Source organism: Sparus aurata, chromosome 3 (assembly GCF_900880675.1).
Source record: "Sparus aurata chromosome 3, fSpaAur1.1, whole genome shotgun sequence".
In the NCBI taxonomy this organism is placed as follows: Eukaryota; Metazoa; Chordata; class Actinopteri; order Spariformes; family Sparidae; genus Sparus; species Sparus aurata.
This window is the reverse complement of record NC_044189.1, coordinates 2,119,162-2,137,212: the sequence shown is the minus strand read 5'-3', so window position 1 is coordinate 2,137,212 and position 18,051 is coordinate 2,119,162. Positions and strand designations below refer to the sequence as shown.

General features: G+C 40.2%; 3 protein-coding genes across 14 annotated transcripts in view; 1 reads left to right on the top strand and 2 right to left on the bottom strand.

Annotated features, from left to right (window-relative positions):
- The window catches only part of col14a1b (collagen, type XIV, alpha 1b), a 292,249-nt gene that overhangs the window by 140,846 nt on the left and 133,352 nt on the right, over positions 1-18,051 (top strand). The window lies entirely within an intron of this gene.
- LOC115579062 (zinc finger CCHC domain-containing protein 12-like) lies at positions 920-4,282 on the bottom strand. Its single transcript, XM_030412526.1, has 2 exons — positions 3,906-4,282; positions 920-3,297 (listed from the first exon to the last, which is right to left on the bottom strand). Exon 2 carries the CDS (start codon positions 2,641-2,643, stop codon positions 1,069-1,071), a length of 1,575 nt encoding a protein of 524 aa, XP_030268386.1. The 5' UTR covers positions 2,644-3,297; positions 3,906-4,282; the 3' UTR covers positions 920-1,068.
- LOC115579064 (CD209 antigen-like protein C) overlaps positions 6,165-18,051 on the bottom strand; it is a 37,584-nt gene continuing 25,697 nt past the window's right edge. The window contains exons 1-8 of one of the 3 annotated variants that reach the window (XM_030412541.1): positions 14,611-15,023; positions 12,831-12,950; positions 11,540-11,629; positions 11,322-11,417; positions 11,072-11,176; positions 10,642-10,784; positions 10,281-10,399; positions 6,165-6,413 (exon numbers count right to left, since the gene is read on the bottom strand). In XM_030412541.1, coding sequence (XP_030268401.1) covers positions 6,278-6,413; positions 10,281-10,399; positions 10,642-10,784; positions 11,072-11,176; positions 11,322-11,417; positions 11,540-11,629; positions 12,831-12,950; positions 14,611-14,752 — 951 coding nt within the window. In that variant the 5' untranslated portion in view covers positions 14,753-15,023 and the 3' untranslated portion in view covers positions 6,165-6,277. Of the gene's footprint in view, positions 6,414-10,280; positions 10,400-10,641; positions 10,785-11,071; positions 11,177-11,321; positions 11,418-11,539; positions 11,630-12,830; positions 12,951-14,610; positions 15,024-18,051 lie in introns of those variants that run through there. The other 2 variants (XM_030412543.1, XM_030412542.1) reach the window with 2 other exon arrangements.

The following is an 18,051-nucleotide window of genomic DNA, read 5'->3' as shown; positions in this document are numbered from 1 at the left end:
TTGTGTGTCCATAGTCCAAATCTCCCCTTGCGAAGACTTCAGGAATTGAATTCAACTTCCTGGTAACCCTGTCTTTCCATTCTTCTGACAGAGGGGAATCAGCAAACTCAAACTCGATCAGATTTTCAGGATTTACTTGACCAGCTGTGAAACACTGAGCAGTAGCGATGGTCTGGTTTGAGATTTGTACCTCCCCTTTAATATCACTGGTGGGGGTCAATGGAGAGATGGATAGTGGCATTGAGAGCTCTGCCAGAGTTCGATGGGCTGGAACTACAATGTCGTGCGCAGACTCATTTTTGAGGAGAATAGGGACTTTAAAGGAGGTCTGACGTGGGCTTGCCATGATGTAACGGCAGGATACCAAGCCACCTGGCAGATCGACATTAGTGGGGGGCTCCACCAGAAGAGGTGCACCATGAACAGTGGGGACATGTCTTGCACGGCCATTTACCGCCATTTTCTTTCCAGCCGGAATGACTATAATGTTCTTTGACTGTAATTTTACCCTGCCCACTGTCCCATCTTGTTGTGTCCTGCTCAAGTAAATACTCTGCAGGTGTCTGACGAGTGAGGCATATTCACAGTCCGGTGAAATGTTTGTTCCTTCTTTGAAACCTTTGTACAAGATATCAAGAGTATTTGTGCCGACAAGAACTGGAACCTCTACACTTGTTCTTGGATCGGGAACAACTAGAGCCAGCGTTGTGACCACCTTAGGCTCTCCTGTGAAATGTTCTGGGAAAGTTATGTCAACTTCAATGCAGCCAAGGTAAGGGACGAGTTGGCCTGCAGCTCCCTCTATGTGCAAGAGGTCCTCTATGGGAATGAGGGGGTGAGAAGGTAAGTAGGTTTCATGAAAGGATTTGGTGATGGTCGTGACCTGTGAGCCTCCGTCCATTAGACAGTTTTGCTGAACTCTGCCAACTGTGACTCTGGCCACATGTCTCGAACCAACCAACCTTCTTGTGAGCCGGCGTGCAGTTGTCGTAGTTTGTTGACATTTGGTTTCACATCTCCATTTTGATATGGGACTCTCCTCTGTGTCCTCGGTTCCAGTAGGTCCCGTCACTGGAACCCGTTCCAGTTTAAAGGCTGTTTTGCCTTCCACTCGTCCTGCTTGTGTCTAAGTTCTGTGTATTTTTGGTCTACGAGGGCTTTGTTCATGGGCTCGTCACAGTTTCTGGCAATGTGGCCATCCTCTCCACACTTATAACAGAACCAGGCCTTTGGCTGAGGTCTTGAAGTGGGTGTGTTCTGCGGCATCACATGATGAGCCTGTGCTTCAGCTACTGGTGGAGGTGAGTTATTTGTTGATAATGCACCTTTAAATTCCTGTTTTTTATCCTTCTTGTATTTCTTGCTGTTGAGCTGCATCTGTAACTGAGCTACTTGTTTTCTTAGACTTTCAGTTTCAGAGATGTATGACTGCAGTAAGCTGGCATTGGAATCACAGAGAGAGATGTCAGGCACAGAGTGAACGTTCACTGAAGGCTTTGTCTTAGAGGAGCCAAAGTGACGTTGCATCCTGTCATGTTTTGATGCTCTCCTGTCCTCTTCAGTACGTACCTGTAGCAACAGCTCTGCAAAGTTGGGAGGTGTTTCATTTTTGAACTCCAGCTGTAAGACCAGACTGTGGTCCCAGCAGCCACGCTTGAATTGCTTCAGTAAGTGTCGGTCGGCGTTCGCCTGTTTTACACCACCTCTCCTTACAGCTGTGCACAGAAGACTCTGCAATCTCTGTAGATAATCAGATGGCTTCTCCCCTGTATTCTGATTTGTGTTTAAGAATCTTGCAAATACCTCCTCCCCATCTTCTACAAGTCCATACGCAGAGTTGAGCAGCTGGACATAATGTCTGGGATGTGCAGATGTACCAAGTTGCCTTACCACATCCGAAGCTGGGGGAAGCAGGCTCTCTAGTATTTTTCTCCGTTGCACATCAACCGATAGACTGTCATCATCAAACATCAATTCTACATGTAATGACCATGTCTCATAATCTGCCTCACCAGGGGGTTTGGGTACTTTTCCAGAGAATGTCCTCATCCATTTGGAGGTGGACTGATTCTTGATCACGTGTTCCACTACAACTCTTTGCACCTCAGGTGGGTTTGTTACTTCATTACTTAGATTTGTTGGACTTCCAGGTACAGTGTATCTCTTTTTAACTACACCTGGTTCACTTGGGTTGGGTGTTGTAGCAGGTTTAATGTGTGGGGGGGGTTTACTGTGTTTATATGGTTTCTTGCTTCTGCGTACTAGGGGTGTGGTGCTGTGGTCTGATTGGGCACTACTGTCAGAGTCACTGCCGTCACTGGAGTCAGTGGAGGATGTACACAGGACTGTCGCAATCTGATTAGTGAATTGTGTTGTTGTTTTAACACGGTCAACCTGCCACTTTACACTTGGATTGGTCACATTCACTACTTCCATAGGGAGAAGTGTCTCAATATTGGCTCTTGCAGTTCCGGATTTGAAATCCACAATGACTGTTTCTCCACTTGACACTCCTGTGTTTCGCTCTCTCCTTATGCCGGTTACTGGGCCATATTTCTCAAGGGAATCTATAATGTCCTGGTCTGCATTACCACTGGTAACACCGGAAACACATACAGAAAGTGTGTCATCAATGTCTGCCATTGTCTTTTCCTTTGCTTCTGTTCAAGTTAGAAGGGGCAAAACAAAAAGTAAAAAAAAATAATAATGATAATGGGGATAATCAGACTGATCAGTTAGCAATTTCCTGCGTTTAAATCACAGTTTGTATTGTTCAGTTAACCTATATAACCCTCGCTCCTGGGCTAGCTCGCCACAAAAACTACTATGTAACCCAGTAAGAACAACACTTACTTGACTACTGTACTCAGATTCAATTCAAAGAGCGAGGGATGAGTTAGTGTAAATGTAAACACAAGGATGTTTATTTTCACAAGCAACAAAAAGTAGAATCACACCTCAGATTCAATTCTCCACTAAACAAAAAAACAAAACTGAAAGTTGCCCTTGACAGCGTATTGCTGTCCGATATCAATGTCCATCAAAGTCTGGTCCAAAAGTTCAGTTTGTATTCGGGTTCGTCCAAGTGTCTCAATGTGTATGTGCTACCCGGGTAGTGTGTGTGTTTGTATGATTGCTGCGCAGCTTTAGATCTTATCTGCTCCAGGAATGGATCTTCAGGAAGATGATGAAGATGGAGGAATCCAGATCCCCTCTAACCTTGCCTCGCACCAGACAGAAGTCCTGGTTGGAATCGATGCTGTCCCACAGTGTAGATCCAGCAACAAAAAAACCAATCTGCCATAGCAGAAATTAAAAATAATTATCAATCACCAATTACTGTACAGTATCGTATCTCTCTTATTCTCTTTAACTCAAGTGCAACTTATAATACTGACCACAAAAGGAATGATAAACTTCATCCTGAGACATCAAACCTTAGACATCATGTTTTTATCCCTTTTTTAACAGTATTGTTAAATCATGTACACCATTTATTCTTTATCATCTTTTTTTCACTTACCAAATCATGTATTTCTTATTCACATCTACTATTATGCATTTTTCTTACCATCTAAACATGAACTAACGCATATTATTACCAAGAAGACCTTTACGTGTACAAATCATGAACATTAGCACTCATCTAGCACGTTGTTAACTTTCCAACCTTAAACATGGCGCCTGAGAATGACACAGTAAAAATCACGGTTCCTCATTCGAAATAAATGCATTTCCAAAACACAAAACTCAGCTTATACACTCATTTCAACATCTCCATAACATTAACAGTTGACCCCGATTGGTTTTTGATAATAAGAAAGGTTCAACATAGCTTAATCATAACTGAACTGAACAAATAATGTGTCCGCTAGCAACGTAGCATGCTAAGCTAGTACACTCACCGGAGTCCTCAATCGTATAAAACAAAATACAGCAAATCCTCCGGTCGCAGTGATCAGAACCCTCCGTCAACGACTTCGGACACGTACAAAATCATAAACATCAGTATAAGGTAGTATTCCTTGCATAACTTGTCATCAACTTCACTCGTGACTGTATCGCGGTCTCGTTAACATCAGGCCTAGGTGAGGTCGGTCAATCCCAGCATGCAATGCTCGCATCTTCTGAATTCACTCAGTTTTACATACATAAAGCGCCCTCTAGCGGCTATTTTACACAACTGCAGTCAACTTAAAATACAGTTTTCCTCACAAACCCAAATATTAAAATGAAAATGAATTACTATAAAGCCAAACAAATAAATAATAGTCTGTAAACCCAAAGTGGTATTTTCATAGGGGTTACAATGACATTACTAAATCGCTTAGATGTGACAGTTTGGATTAAAAACTGAGTCACTCACCGCGTATGTAGATTCCAGCCAGTATGAGCAGATACATCACTCCCAGAGTCACTGCAGGAGCTCTGAAACACCTTCTTTTGACAGCTGCACCGTTCTGTTCAGTGTTTGGTCCTACAGAGGAAAAATACATAGACAACATTTTTATTATGTTGGTATGAAGGTTGAAGTGACCACTTTAAACTGTGGAGTGTTTGTTGCTCATTGTCATTCCCTCTATAAGAATAATGAGTGACGTTACACCAGATTAGAGCACCAAGACAGCTGATAATGACCCGTAGTCAGCGGTAACTGATGGTGAACTGATGGATGGATTCATAATTTTAACTCAGTATGTAATTTAAATATAGCCACATAAACATTTGACCTTACTTCTCTTTATTCAATTGTCATCTTTTAAGACTTACTGGCTTGTTGTGATCCGAGATCAGCGTGATGCTCTTGTCATAACCCGGCTCCTAGGCCATGACAAATACGGGAATGGACGCAGTGGGTGGTAATGAATGTAAAGTATTTATTATAATAAATTATACAGCTGATGAAATAACTGCAACTGTGAGGTTTGACAGTCAGTAACATCAGCGGTGTAAATGTGGATGTGTGAACAATAAGGTGTAAGGTGTTGGGATGCAAAACAAAACAGAAATTAAACAAAAGACGAAAGCCTGCAGGAGCTGGCAGAAGTGAGTCCAGGTGAGAGAGAGAGCGCACGGCGCTGGTAGTTGGCCTTTTATCCTATGGGAGCGTCAGGCCCAGGTGCTCTGAATCTGGCTGGCTGCTACAATCACACTCCTCTGGTTCCCTTGTGGACAAATGGAAAAACACAGTAGTTCAAAACCATACCTGCATCAGACTGGTTATGTCAGGCAGGGGCCGTCACACTCTTCATCCTCTAAGATCTCCACCTCCATCTCCTCTCCCTCTCCTCTGTTCTCTGTTCTGATGAATCTCACATTGAAGCTGGAATCTGGTGCAGCAAGAATTTCTGCAGACATCTTTACAAACTGGAAACTTAACTGAAGCTATTCTTGAACAGGTTTGACTGTGTAGTTTAGCATTCTGTCTTTTAGTTGGACAGCCTCTAACACAGGAAGTGACATCAGGACAGACCACAACTAAACACATGAAAAACACACTTCACTTAAAATTGTTTCAAAATTAGAGTTTTAATGGTTTGCCAATTGGAATCAAGACATCATCAAATAAACAATATTAATACATTTGAAGCTACAAACTGAAGCTGTTTATTGTCTTGACAGTGACTTTGAGGAAATACAAGGTTTTCACTGCAAAGAAAAAGTGTGTGTAGACATACGCACATTTGTGCCCAGCTGCATTCACACAGTTTAACCACACATACGTGCATGACGCAGGAAATGTAATGCTACTGGATTGTTTTTTTTTTTTTTTTTAAAGTTAGCTCTGCTACATGCACAACTTGTGACCCACAGAGAGACAAGAGATGCAAACAGTGTGTAGGAGTGCACAACAAAGATCCAAAATGAAGGAACAATGTTAAATTGCATCAAGGGCTGATCCAGATATGAGACAGTTGAAATGAAGTTTAAATGGGACCTTGGTTATAATTATGAACTGACCTCATCATGGAATTATCATGGGAATTGGACAGGAGCACATTACACAGGCTAAAGAAGCATAACATAAACCTTCAAGCATGTTTCTCTCCCCTGTAGAAGCTTCACACTGAACATTAGCAGCAACTTATCAACTAAAGGAAAGTAAAGACAAGCTTTTATTGTGATAGTCCTGCAGGGCTGCAGAGTCAGTAATACACATGTAGTTGTGTTGGATCACTTCCAATACAGCATGTAAGGCAGAGGAACATGTCACACACAATACATGTAAATGTGTCTGAGTTTACAGAGCTGATCTCAACACTACACACTTCTGTCATCATAGAATGCAAGAAACTCGTTTCTCACAGATATAGTTCTTAATTCCAGAGTTGCTTTGTCTCCATTGTCCTTGTTGATTGCAGCATGATGCGTACTGGCTCCTTGTAGCAGCTGGTAGTCCTGATGCACTGAAGCTGTAGCACAAAGAAAATGTTTATCTTTTAAACAGAGTACAAGCTTCTGATTATTTTTTCAATTTCATATAAGTTGTTGAATTTTACCCCAAATATGAATGTTTCCTATAATCTAGATGATAATTGTACATGAACATTACATTAACACAACTCATGTTGTAATCTTGTCTGTCTGTTTTTAGTAAATCCTGTGATTAGCCTTTTCAGGACTGAAACAGAAAAAGAAAGTGATTATCAGGGTTCGCACGTTCATTTTCCAGGTCCACGAAAATTAATGAAAAATAACATTTCCTGTAAAGTTTCGGAAAAGTCATGGAAGTATTGCGTGGAAAATATTTAGGATGCGTAAAATATAAATAAAATGATGTAATGTGCGATTAAAACGGACAAGGGTCAGGTATTAGTAAACCAGCCACCGTTGTCAAAGTTTTTTGTGCCTCTGAGTCATGACTTCATGTCTTCATGTCACTCTGCAAGTAGTCCATTCATTTGTCACGACGGAAATTAATTCAAAGCAGAGCTCCACCAAAGAGCCTGCAATCGTTGCGAAAGGTTATCTGATGTGTCATTGTTTCCTCTGTATGCATTCTGCTGCAGGATTTTCAGCGCTAATACAAAATAATTGTTTTTTCAATATCTTCCATGTCATGTGACCCAGTGACATCAGCAGCAAATGGTATTAGTAAACTGGACCAATAAGACACAGCTCTTTTTATTGTATTTTAGTGCTTCCTCTATTTTATGTCATGTCATGTCATCGTCCGTAACCGCTTATCCCCTTCCATGGGGTCGCTGGGTGTTGCTGCTGGAGCCAATCCCAACCTCGTCTCAGGGCGAGGGTAGGGTACTCCTTGGACAAGTCGCCAGCTCATCTCAGGGCCTCCTCTATTTTATATGAATATTAATATGCAGAAATTGTGTTGTTTTTTTCTCAATAGCCTCCACATCATATGACCCACTGACTTCTGAAACACATCCTGTTTCCATAAAAAATCTATAATATAAAGAAAATAATGGTAAAAAAGTTCTCTAATGCTCAAGAGGTTAACACATTTTCAAGCAGCAACGTCAATTTCTACACTATTTTTTATCATGTCTTAAGGGGGGTACATACATAAGGATTTTATAAATCTTAAGAGATTTTTTTATCTGTAGAGCCCCCACACATGGAGATTAAAAAATCTGCTTTGATCGTACTGTGTGTGGTGTGCTCCGATATTCTCAGCAAAGGACACCACACACATAAAGATTATCTGTCTCACGGCCGATCTAGAATCTAGTCCTCCGAGCCAGAAATATCGCGTGATCAAACGTGATCTAGAGTAACCAATGGCAACAACCCCAGCATCAACAGGCTCTTCATAAACGGAAAAGAGCATAGAATGTATATAAAAAAGAGTAAATAAACGTTTGAAACCATGAAAGACATGGAAGACATAGAAGAGGGAATGATGGTGGTCCTCGGACTATTGCTGTCCCATTAAAAACATTAAAATGGCTAATTCAAACACCCCCATAGGAAAAGTTAGATCTCACAGTTGTTTTTATTTACGTCCGCTCCGTGTTCCTCAGTCAGCTGGTTGGCTACGTTGCGTTTCACATCACATTTCACGGAGTAGTGACTCAGGAGTCGTCAGCTTTCCCCACACACATGAACATTTTTTGTCGTAAATATTAAACAAGTTTAACATTTACAATTGTCGGCCACGACCCGTTTCCAAGCAAATTATCGGGACAAATTGACTCTTAACACACCACAGACCACAGGATAATCGTATAGGATAATCTTATAAAACAGAAGATAATCTTCCGTGGTCAGGAAGGGGTAAAATCGGAGCAAAATCAGCCTGAATATCATCATGTGTGTACTCCCCTTCAGATTCTGATTCTGAAATTCTGAAAATGATGTTTTTTTTTCAAAAATCTCACCAGTAGTCACCATTTAAGGGGTTATTTTCCAAATTTTCTTCCGGTGGGAGAACCATGAAAAGTCATGGAAAACTATTGCTAAAAAAGTGTACGAACCCTGAATTATGGATCCACTGATTTGAAACACAAGGATGGTTTCCCAATCATTGTGTTTCTTTTAAGCTGATAATACTAATAATATTCACATTTATTTGACACGTTTTTGAGATGTTTTCTCTTTCAAACCAATGATCCTGGAGCACATACTGTAATACACTACTCACAATAAGTTAGGGATATTGTGAGAAACTCAATGGATTTCATACATATGGTGTTTGTTTCACTTCAGAGAGTTTTGGGATAGGGAGGCAATTGTATTGGGGTGATAGACACACCTCATTTTGTGTTTTCCATGTAATGGTCTCACTGTGTACAGTGTGCCTTACATATTGGGGCCAATACCAAAAAACTAAAAGACAACCCTTTTCAATGTGACATCAATTTCAACATTCTGTGGGTATAAAAAGCTAGTATTGTCAGTAAGTCATTCCAAGTTCATTATTCAAACAGCCATGAACACACGACCTCACTTAACGGACGAGCAGCGCCACCTGGCCATAGCACGCCTTCGGTTCGGTGGCAGGCAGTCAGATGTTGCTCGTGAACTCAAAGTGTCATCAGCAGACTTGCATCAAGACACAGAACTACTGGCAGAGTTTGTGACAGACCCAGGAGTGGAGCCCCACGAGTAACAGACCGCAACGATGACCAGTACCTAAGGACCTATGCACTCAGACATAGTTATGCAACTGCCACACAGCTGCAGGCCCAGTTACGAGATGTGAGGGGTACTAGGGTTTCCAGACAAACCATTCGAAACCGACTCCACCGCTTTGGCTTGAATGCCAGACGACCGTTGCAGGTGACTCCACTGACACCAAGACACCGCCATGAACGTTTGCAGTGGGCACAAGACCATGTGACCTAGACAATGCAGCAGTGGTCTACCGACCTGTTCACCTTCCGGGTCACCTTGCACAGAAATGATGGTCGTCAGCGTTGCTGGAGAAGGCAAGGTGAGCAATACGCCAAGGTCAACATGGTCCCCAGGGTTCCCTTTGGTGGAGGAGGTGCAACAGTCTGGGCAGGCATCACCAGTCAGCGCAAAACAGATTTGGTTATTCCAGATGGCTCAGTCACTGCACGTTCTTACCTCAGAGACATCATAGAACCCATCATCATCCCCCAATTCCGCCAGCACACCCCCAACTTTCTGTTCATGGATGATAATGCTCCACCACATCGTGCCAGAATTGTCACAGCTCGACTTCAGGAAGTCGGAGTGCCTCATATGGTATGGCCAGCAATGTCCCCTGACCTGAACCCCATAGAGCACGTCTGGGACCAGCTGAAGCAGAGACTGGATGATCGTACCCCACCCCCACATGACCTGGCAGAACTGCGTGTAGCACTTGTGGAGGAGTGGAACGCATTGCCTCAGAACAACATCATGAGGCTAGTGAGGGGCATGAGACGTCGCTGTCAAGCTGTCATTGCGGCAAATGGTGGAAACACCCGCTACTGACATTGTCAATTTTTGTTATTTGGGGCTATCCTTGTTATTGTCTAAATTTTTGGGGTAATGAATATTAAACTAATGAAAATGGTGTTTCTTCTCATTCATTATTAGTAATATCAAAGGGAACTTTTACTTATTTCATTAAAATTCAGACCAAATAGGAAAAGCACTCATGTAAATATCAATATCCCTAACTTATTGTGAGTAGTGTATATACTATAACTGTAGTGCTGGTTGATGAAGCAGCTCCACACCTTATCACAGACAGACGTTTATAAAGAAATATTTTTTTTTATTTTTCAGTTTGAGAACACACTTATCTTAAAGATAAGCGTTTACTTTGATGGAAATGTGAAAATAAAAACTTAAAAATGTCTCACATTTCTGTCAGTGGTGATCCGTCCGCCCACTTCCATTCATAATGGCTTCTTCTTGTTGACTCTGTCTTTAGACCAATCCAGGACTCTCCATTCATGTTGTTCAGCTCACTGACAAATTTCTGGTATTTAACAAGAGACAAAAATCATTTCTCTGTTCATCATTCAGTTTTTCTATTGTAGTAAATAAATATTGTTAAATATGAATAATTATTAAAATAGTTAATTGCAAACAAAACGACAAACCAGATCTTTGAAATACACACAGTCTGAAATATGAAAATAACATTGACAGGTAACAGAGTCACAGCAGGTTGAGTTAGAGGCTCTTTACTAACACACACTCATTGACAAACACACTCACATTTTCATCTTCATTGTTTATGACCACCAGATCTGCTCCTTTGTTCCAACAGTCAGCTCTGCTCTGATCCCACCTTTTGTTCTCATTGGATCTAAAGTAACAGCTGCATCCAGATCTCTTCCATCCATCAGGACACCACTTCCCTGAATATCAAACATGTGTTTTAAAGAAAGATGTCATGTTATTCTGTGTCAGGTTGACTTCTCATTTTCTCTATTTAGTTTAAGGTGTTTCTTGATCACCACTTTCCCTATTCAGACTGTTTACTCTGTATTTTCACTCAGGATTTAATATCTCATTTGTGACGGTCTGAAATACAACATGGCAAAAAATGTGAAAAGCATGAAGCAGTTATAATTAAAAGTTGAAGCACAGTCAAATAGTATCATGTAAATTGACATTACAGTCGCACATTTTCTGTTTTTCTCACCTTGAATTTCATCCTTTAGCTTCTTTACCTCATCCTGTAACTTACTGTGATTTTTACTCAGGGTTTCATAACTGCTCTGCAGCTGATTGTTGTTGACTCTCATGTCTTGAGAAACACAACAATAGATGAACAGTGAGATTATATGAAATTATTTAAGCTCATCTCTCATTTGTGACTGTCTGAAAAACGTCAACAACATGAAATAGTTATAATACATTACAGCTGCTTTCAGTTTTTAATCTCTTCTCACCTTGAATTTCATCCTTCAGCTTCTTGACCTCATCCTGCAACTTGCTGTGATTTTTTCTCAGGGTTTCATAACTACTCTGCAGTTGATTGTTGATGACTGTAATGTTTTGAGAAACACAACAAAAGATGATCAGTAAGATAATACAAACATTTTCCCTAGAATTGGATACTGCAAATTGGCTATTTCCTTTTTTTGTTTTGAGACTTTTTTTTTTTTACCTGAAACTTTTTCCTGTAGTTGGGTGTAGTTGTTGCTCAGTTTGTCGTATCTGTTCTGCAGATGGTCTTTTTCCAAAGTGACTGAAATATCTGGTGAGAACCAGGACAAAGTAAAAAACACAAACATGTTGACCAACTACCTATGTTCCTGTGCATAACGAAATATAATTTTCCATATTCCAAACGAGCATGAAATTTTTTCGTGTTCTTTATATGTTTCATGCACAGACTTCCTAGTACTTTATATAAGTAAATTCCATCACTGTCGCCCCCTGCTGGTACTGCAAGTTCACACATGTTGGTACCTCTACCGATCAAACTGTCATCTAGTGGACCTTTCTGTTACATGCTTTGGCATGTTACTGTCCTGGCTGGGACACAGACCAGCATTCGACCAACATGCTATCAGCTTCAAGGTACACGCTTGAATGTTATAACTCAGACTGCTGAAAAATCATAATAGCTGTGGCCATATATTTAAAGCCCCCAGTCATTTAAAATGGTGTTTTCCTTTTTGTTCAGCTGAATATTTGAGCTTAATCACCAGAATAAATGTTAGTTTAGTACGTTTCTGCACATCAACAAGTAAATTGAAACTGGACGTCTCTTTGTGTTGCAACATTCAGATTGTTTAGGTTCAACTTTCTATTCTGTATTATCACAAGGCTGTGCTGATGCACTGCTTAGGCTTAGGCACAAAAAACAAAAAAAAGTGGTTAAGGTTTGAATACCTGATGTTGTCACCACACTCACTGATGGAGGTGTTCAACTTGCTACTAAAAATAGCTGTGTTTGGATTGCCACAAAAACCACTTGAAATGTCAGCTGATCACTTTTAGAAATACCCAGTTACTCCATTTGCTGGCCAAGCACTCGGCTGATATAGAGAGCCCTCCTCCCCCCTCACAGACCAGGATGTATAAGTGTAGAGTTGAAAACTGCATTACTAAGGAATGATACATTCAGGTCAGTGTGCCCATCTGTTGTTGCTTGTTGAGCTTGAGATTGCCATGTTATATTTTTTGAGCATGTGGTACCTTTGAGGTTATTCTGGAGAATGTTCTGGACAGTATTTGTCAATGTTTTGGATTGTTGCAATAATAATAACACAAACATGCATAAAGAAAGCATATTTTTTAACTTGTTAACTATTGACAATCGTGATTAATCGCGAATAATATTTTATTGGTTGACAGCCCTAATTTATATATAATCAACATGGTTCATGGATCTGCACGAAATGTACCACTTTTTCTAAATGCGTTTGTTGTGCTATGTGTTTTTATCTTACAATATCTGGATAGAAGGATGATTGCAGGCAGCATCAGAAGGCACAGCACTCCAAGACAGAAAACTGCAGAACTGAACCGCTTAATTTGGACGGCTGGAGGCTGTTGCTCATTCTGCCGACCTAAAGTGACAAAACACACGGAGAAAGCGTCATTCTGCTCAAAATAATCTGTTTCATTAGTCAGTGGGCCACATGACATGGAAGCTGTTCCAAAAAACATAATTTCTGCACATTGATATTAATATAAAATAGAGGAAGCACTAAAATATGATAAAAAGACCTGTGTCTCATTCATCCAGTTTACTAATGGATTGGAATCACTGGGTCACATGACATGGATATATTTGTATTCATATATTTATGCTAAGTAATTTAATGACGGTCCCTATATCAGTCTCCAGCGAGGAGGTGAGCTAACCGTCTTCCTGCTGCTGACACTGGTGGCTGGACACGAGTGAATATCCGCCGAATATCCAACCTGAAACTAACTTCACCCCGGTTCGATGACTCACCTGCTGCAGCCTTTGAATAGGATGACGAGGATTTCAGTCACTCAACTCAAACGGTGACTTGTAGAAATGATACAAACAGCAGTAAAGACAATAATAATCGTTTTCAAGATAACTTAGGGTGAAGTGCTTTCACTGTGTGCGACTTAAATTGCCATTCGCCCGTGATATTAAACCTACAAAAATGATGTCCTTTTTTTTGTGGCGGCGGCAGCGCTGAAAATCCAGCAGCAGAATGCATTGAGGGGAAACACTGACACATCCGATAACCTTCTGCAACGATTGCAGGCTCTTTGGTGGAGCTCTGCTTTGAATGAAGTTCCATCGTGACAAATGAATGGACTTGTGGAGTGACATGAAGACATGAATCAGAGGCACAAAAAACGTTGACAGCGGTGGCCGGTCATTATGTTTACCAATAACAGACCCGTGCCTTGCACACACACATTTATCCCATTTGTTTTGAAATAGATCTGATAAAAAATAATGAGAATAAATATACATATTTATATCCAATCCCTGATTGGGATGTGACGTCCGATTCCGATCGAGTCTGAAACCATGTGATCAGACTGGGACATCCCTAATTTAAACACTGTTGTATAAACTAAAGTATGAGCTCATCTTAAAAAGTTAGAATGAATCATTGAATTGCACAACTGAGCTTCAATAGAAATTGTGTTACAGCTGTGCATGACCTCCTCAGCCTCTCTCACCCTCGACTCTGTACTGATAATGATATTCAACAGGTCTTGTCATGCAGCACCTCACTTCCTCCTGTCCTGTCATTTCCCTTACTAACCTGTTGTAAAGCTGTCTCAGCTGGAGATGATACTTCCTCAGATCTGAGAAATGATATCTTATGTTTAATGTTACTAAAACCTATAGACATAGTGTCAAAAAAAACCCTGAATATTAGATACATGTTGTGTTTTAAATGAAACAAATGGCCTGGAAAGTTGAGCTTTGGTGGGACCAATTAACGTGAACAGAACACATGAACAAAGGCCTCTACTCAGAGAGCTCTGGTACATGTCAGAGCACAACATAATCCAAAGAACTACTGGATGGAAATGTCCATAAAACACAAGGGCTCATACAGTATATGTAGGTGTATAGAAAGAAACATATATGCTGATGGGTTTGGAAAATGTTACGATCTAAGGTGAGCGTAAACTTAGAGTTTACACAATTTAACGGGCACACCCACCATCAGACAAGACAAGTATTATTATTTTAGTCATATTGATTTGTCATAGTTTCTCTCTTACCTCCATCATGTGACTGAAAATGATGTATTCCAATATCGTCTGCACTCTCGTAGATATCCACCTCATTTTCTTGCCACTCATCATTTCTGGTGTATCTGACCTTCTTGGATAAATCCGGTTTGGCATAAATATCTGTTGACATCTTTAGAGGACTAAAAGCGTTAAAGAGAAGCTGCACTTCACTTACTTTTACAGCACTGTGCTGATCTGTTACTATGCTGCTGTACGTGTATAATATGCACCAATAACTATGGTAGATAAACACAATAACGTAGTACACTGTACTGAAGCTGCTGGCAGTGTTTCTTGGTCCGACGTCCGTCTGGTGTCAGTCGAAAACATTCAGGAAGTGAAAACATGCAGAGAATCACACATACCCTTCCTTTCATTCACTTGACTCTTTATAAAAACATTGTGGACTATAACAGCTGGACAACAGAACTGTCTCATCTTTAGATTTATGATAACATTTAGATAAACTATGAATACACACAGAATAATTCTATTGTTTCTTTGTTTAAACAATAGAGTCGATATATCTGCTTCCACTTTCACACATTGGTTGCCAGCTTCACACCCACACAGCTGCCCACCAACCCCCACACACACACACCCACACACACACACACACACACAGAGTCTCTCTCTTTCACTGTCTTTTGTCCAAAGCAGGAAATGTTGCTTTCTTGGTTCTTTTCATTGTTAAACGTTAGCTTATAAAGAGACTAAAACCGTTCTCCAACAAGTTTAATGAAGTGAAGATTTTACAATCAATCAATTAATGTAGTCATAGGAACGCAGTATTACATCACCTGTCAATCAACCATTCAACAATAGAAACTTGCACTGCTGTCAGGCAGATTGCGCTTCTCCTGTTCTTTGAAGCCATTGTGAGCACACACAGATCAGGCCGGACACTTGGTTTTTATGACTCAGACTTCTAAGGAATCATAATGGCTTCAGACAAGTGTTTAAATCCCCCCTTCAGTCAAACTGTGTTTTTCTTCTTGTTCTTTAAACAGCTGTCACTGTTAGCAGTGTTTTTTGGTCCGACGTCTATCTGGTGTCAGTCGAAAACATTCAGGAAGTAACAACATGTATAAATCACACATACCCTCCCTTTCATTCACTTGACTCTTTATGAAAACATTGTGGACTTTATAACAGCTAGATTACAGAACTGTCTTATCTTTAGATTTATGATAACATTTAGATAAACTATGAATAAACACAAAATAATGCTATTGTTTCTTTTTTCAAACAGCAGGGTATTTTGATTTATCTGCTTACACTTTCACCTGCCCACCAACCCACAAACACACGCATATACTCTCTACTTTTCTCTGTCACATCTGTTGCAGCTGGTGGTGGCGTTGTTAAAATCAAACCGATTATTAGAGTTTAAGTCGCAACACTGGATATTTTTAAGGACACCAGATATATTTCAATCTGCTCTTCTGGAGACAAAACCAGGTGTTTCTTAGGCAAGGCAAGGCAAGGCAAGTTTATTTGTATAGCACAATTCAGACACAAGGCAACTCAAAGTGCTTTACAGGCACACACAAATTACATTAAAAGACATAAACATTTCATTTAAAAGACATTAAAAATTGCATTAAAAAAATATAAAATAATAATAATAAAAAATGAAATAATAATAATAATAATAATAATAATAATAATAATAAAAATAAATAAAAATAGCATTTTAAGACCAGTAAAAACATTAAGAGACAAACATCAAAACAAGTAGGCTAAAATAGAGAAGCTTTAAAAGAAACAAGACTGTAGAGTCAGAGTAATAATGCAGTTCAAAGACTTGAATTGCTTCAGTTAAAAGCAGTGGCAAAAAGAAATGTTTTAAGTCTTGATTTAAAAGAGGTGAGTGTTGGAGCAGACCTGCAATTTTCAGGGAGTTTGTTCCAAATATGTGGCACATAGTAACTGAAAGCTGCTTCTCCATGTTTACTTCTGACTCTGGGGACTGAAAGCAGACCGGTACCTGACGATCTTAGAGGCCTGGATGGTTCATAACGCGGCAGCAGATCAGAAATGTATTTTGGCCCGAAACCATTCAATGCTTTATAAACCAACAACAGGACTTAGAAATGTATTCTTTGATAGACAGGAAGCCAGTGTACAGATCTAAGAACTGGAGTGATGTGATCTACTTTTTTGGTTCTTGTTAGGACTCGAGCAGCAGCGTTCTGAATCAGCTGCAACTGTCTGATGGAGTTTTTAGGGAGTCCTGTAAGGACACCATTACAGTAGTCGAGTCTGCTGAAGATAAAGGCGTGAACAAGTTTCTCCAAATCCTGCAGAGACATATCCTGGATATATTCTTAAGGTGATAGTAGGCTGACTTTGTAACTGTCTTAATATGGCTGCTGAGATTTATGTCTGAGTCCATAGTCACACCAAGGTTTCTGACTTGGTCTGTAGTTTTCAACATTACAGACTGAAGCTGAGCAGAGACTTTAAGTCGTTCTTCCTTGGATCCAAAAACAATTATTTCAGTCTTATCTTTGTTTAACTGAAGAAAACTCTGACACATCCAATCATTGATTTGTTCGATGCATCTACTCAGGTTATGTATGGGACTATAGTCCCCTGGTGATATGGTTATGTAAATGTGTGTGTCATCTGCATAACTATAGTAGCAAATTTCATTGTTTTCCATTATTTGAGCTAGAGGGAGCATGTAAATGTTGAATAGTAGAGGCCCCAGAATGGAGCCCTGGGGTACTCCGCTTGTCATTTTCATCCATTCAGATGTGTAGTCACCAATAGACACAAAGTAATCTCTCTCATTTAGATAAGATTTAAACCACTTTAGTGTTGTACCAGAGAGTCCAACCCAGTTTTCCAGTCGGTCCAGTAGTATATTATGGTCGACTGTGTCAAACGCAGCACTGAGATCCAGTAATACTAAGACTGAGATTTTTCCGCTGTCTGTGTTTGAATGAATGTCGTTGAAGACCTTAACGAGGGCCGTCTCAGTGCTGTGATGTGGTCGAAATCCTGATTGGAAAACATCAAAACAGCCATTTATTATTAAGTAATTGTTCAGCTGTTGAAAGACAGCTTTTTCAATTATTTTACTTAAAATTGGGAGGTTTGAAATGGGCCTATAGTTATTCATTACTGATGTGTCTAGAGTTCTCTTCTTCAGGAGTGGTTTAATGACTGCTGTCTTAATGGCTTGGGGGAAGACACCTGAGAGAAGAGACATGTTAACAATCTGTGGCAGGTCTGGAATCATGCAGTCTGAAACTTTTTTGAAGAACCCTGATGGTAAAATATCCAGGCTGCAGGAGGAAGACTTCAAATGCTGTATAATGTCTTGAAGGTTTTTGTCATTAATTGGATCAAATTGTGTCAGGGTATTAGAGTTGGGTTTAGGTGGACAAAACGACAACACACCTCCAGTACCTGGTAGAG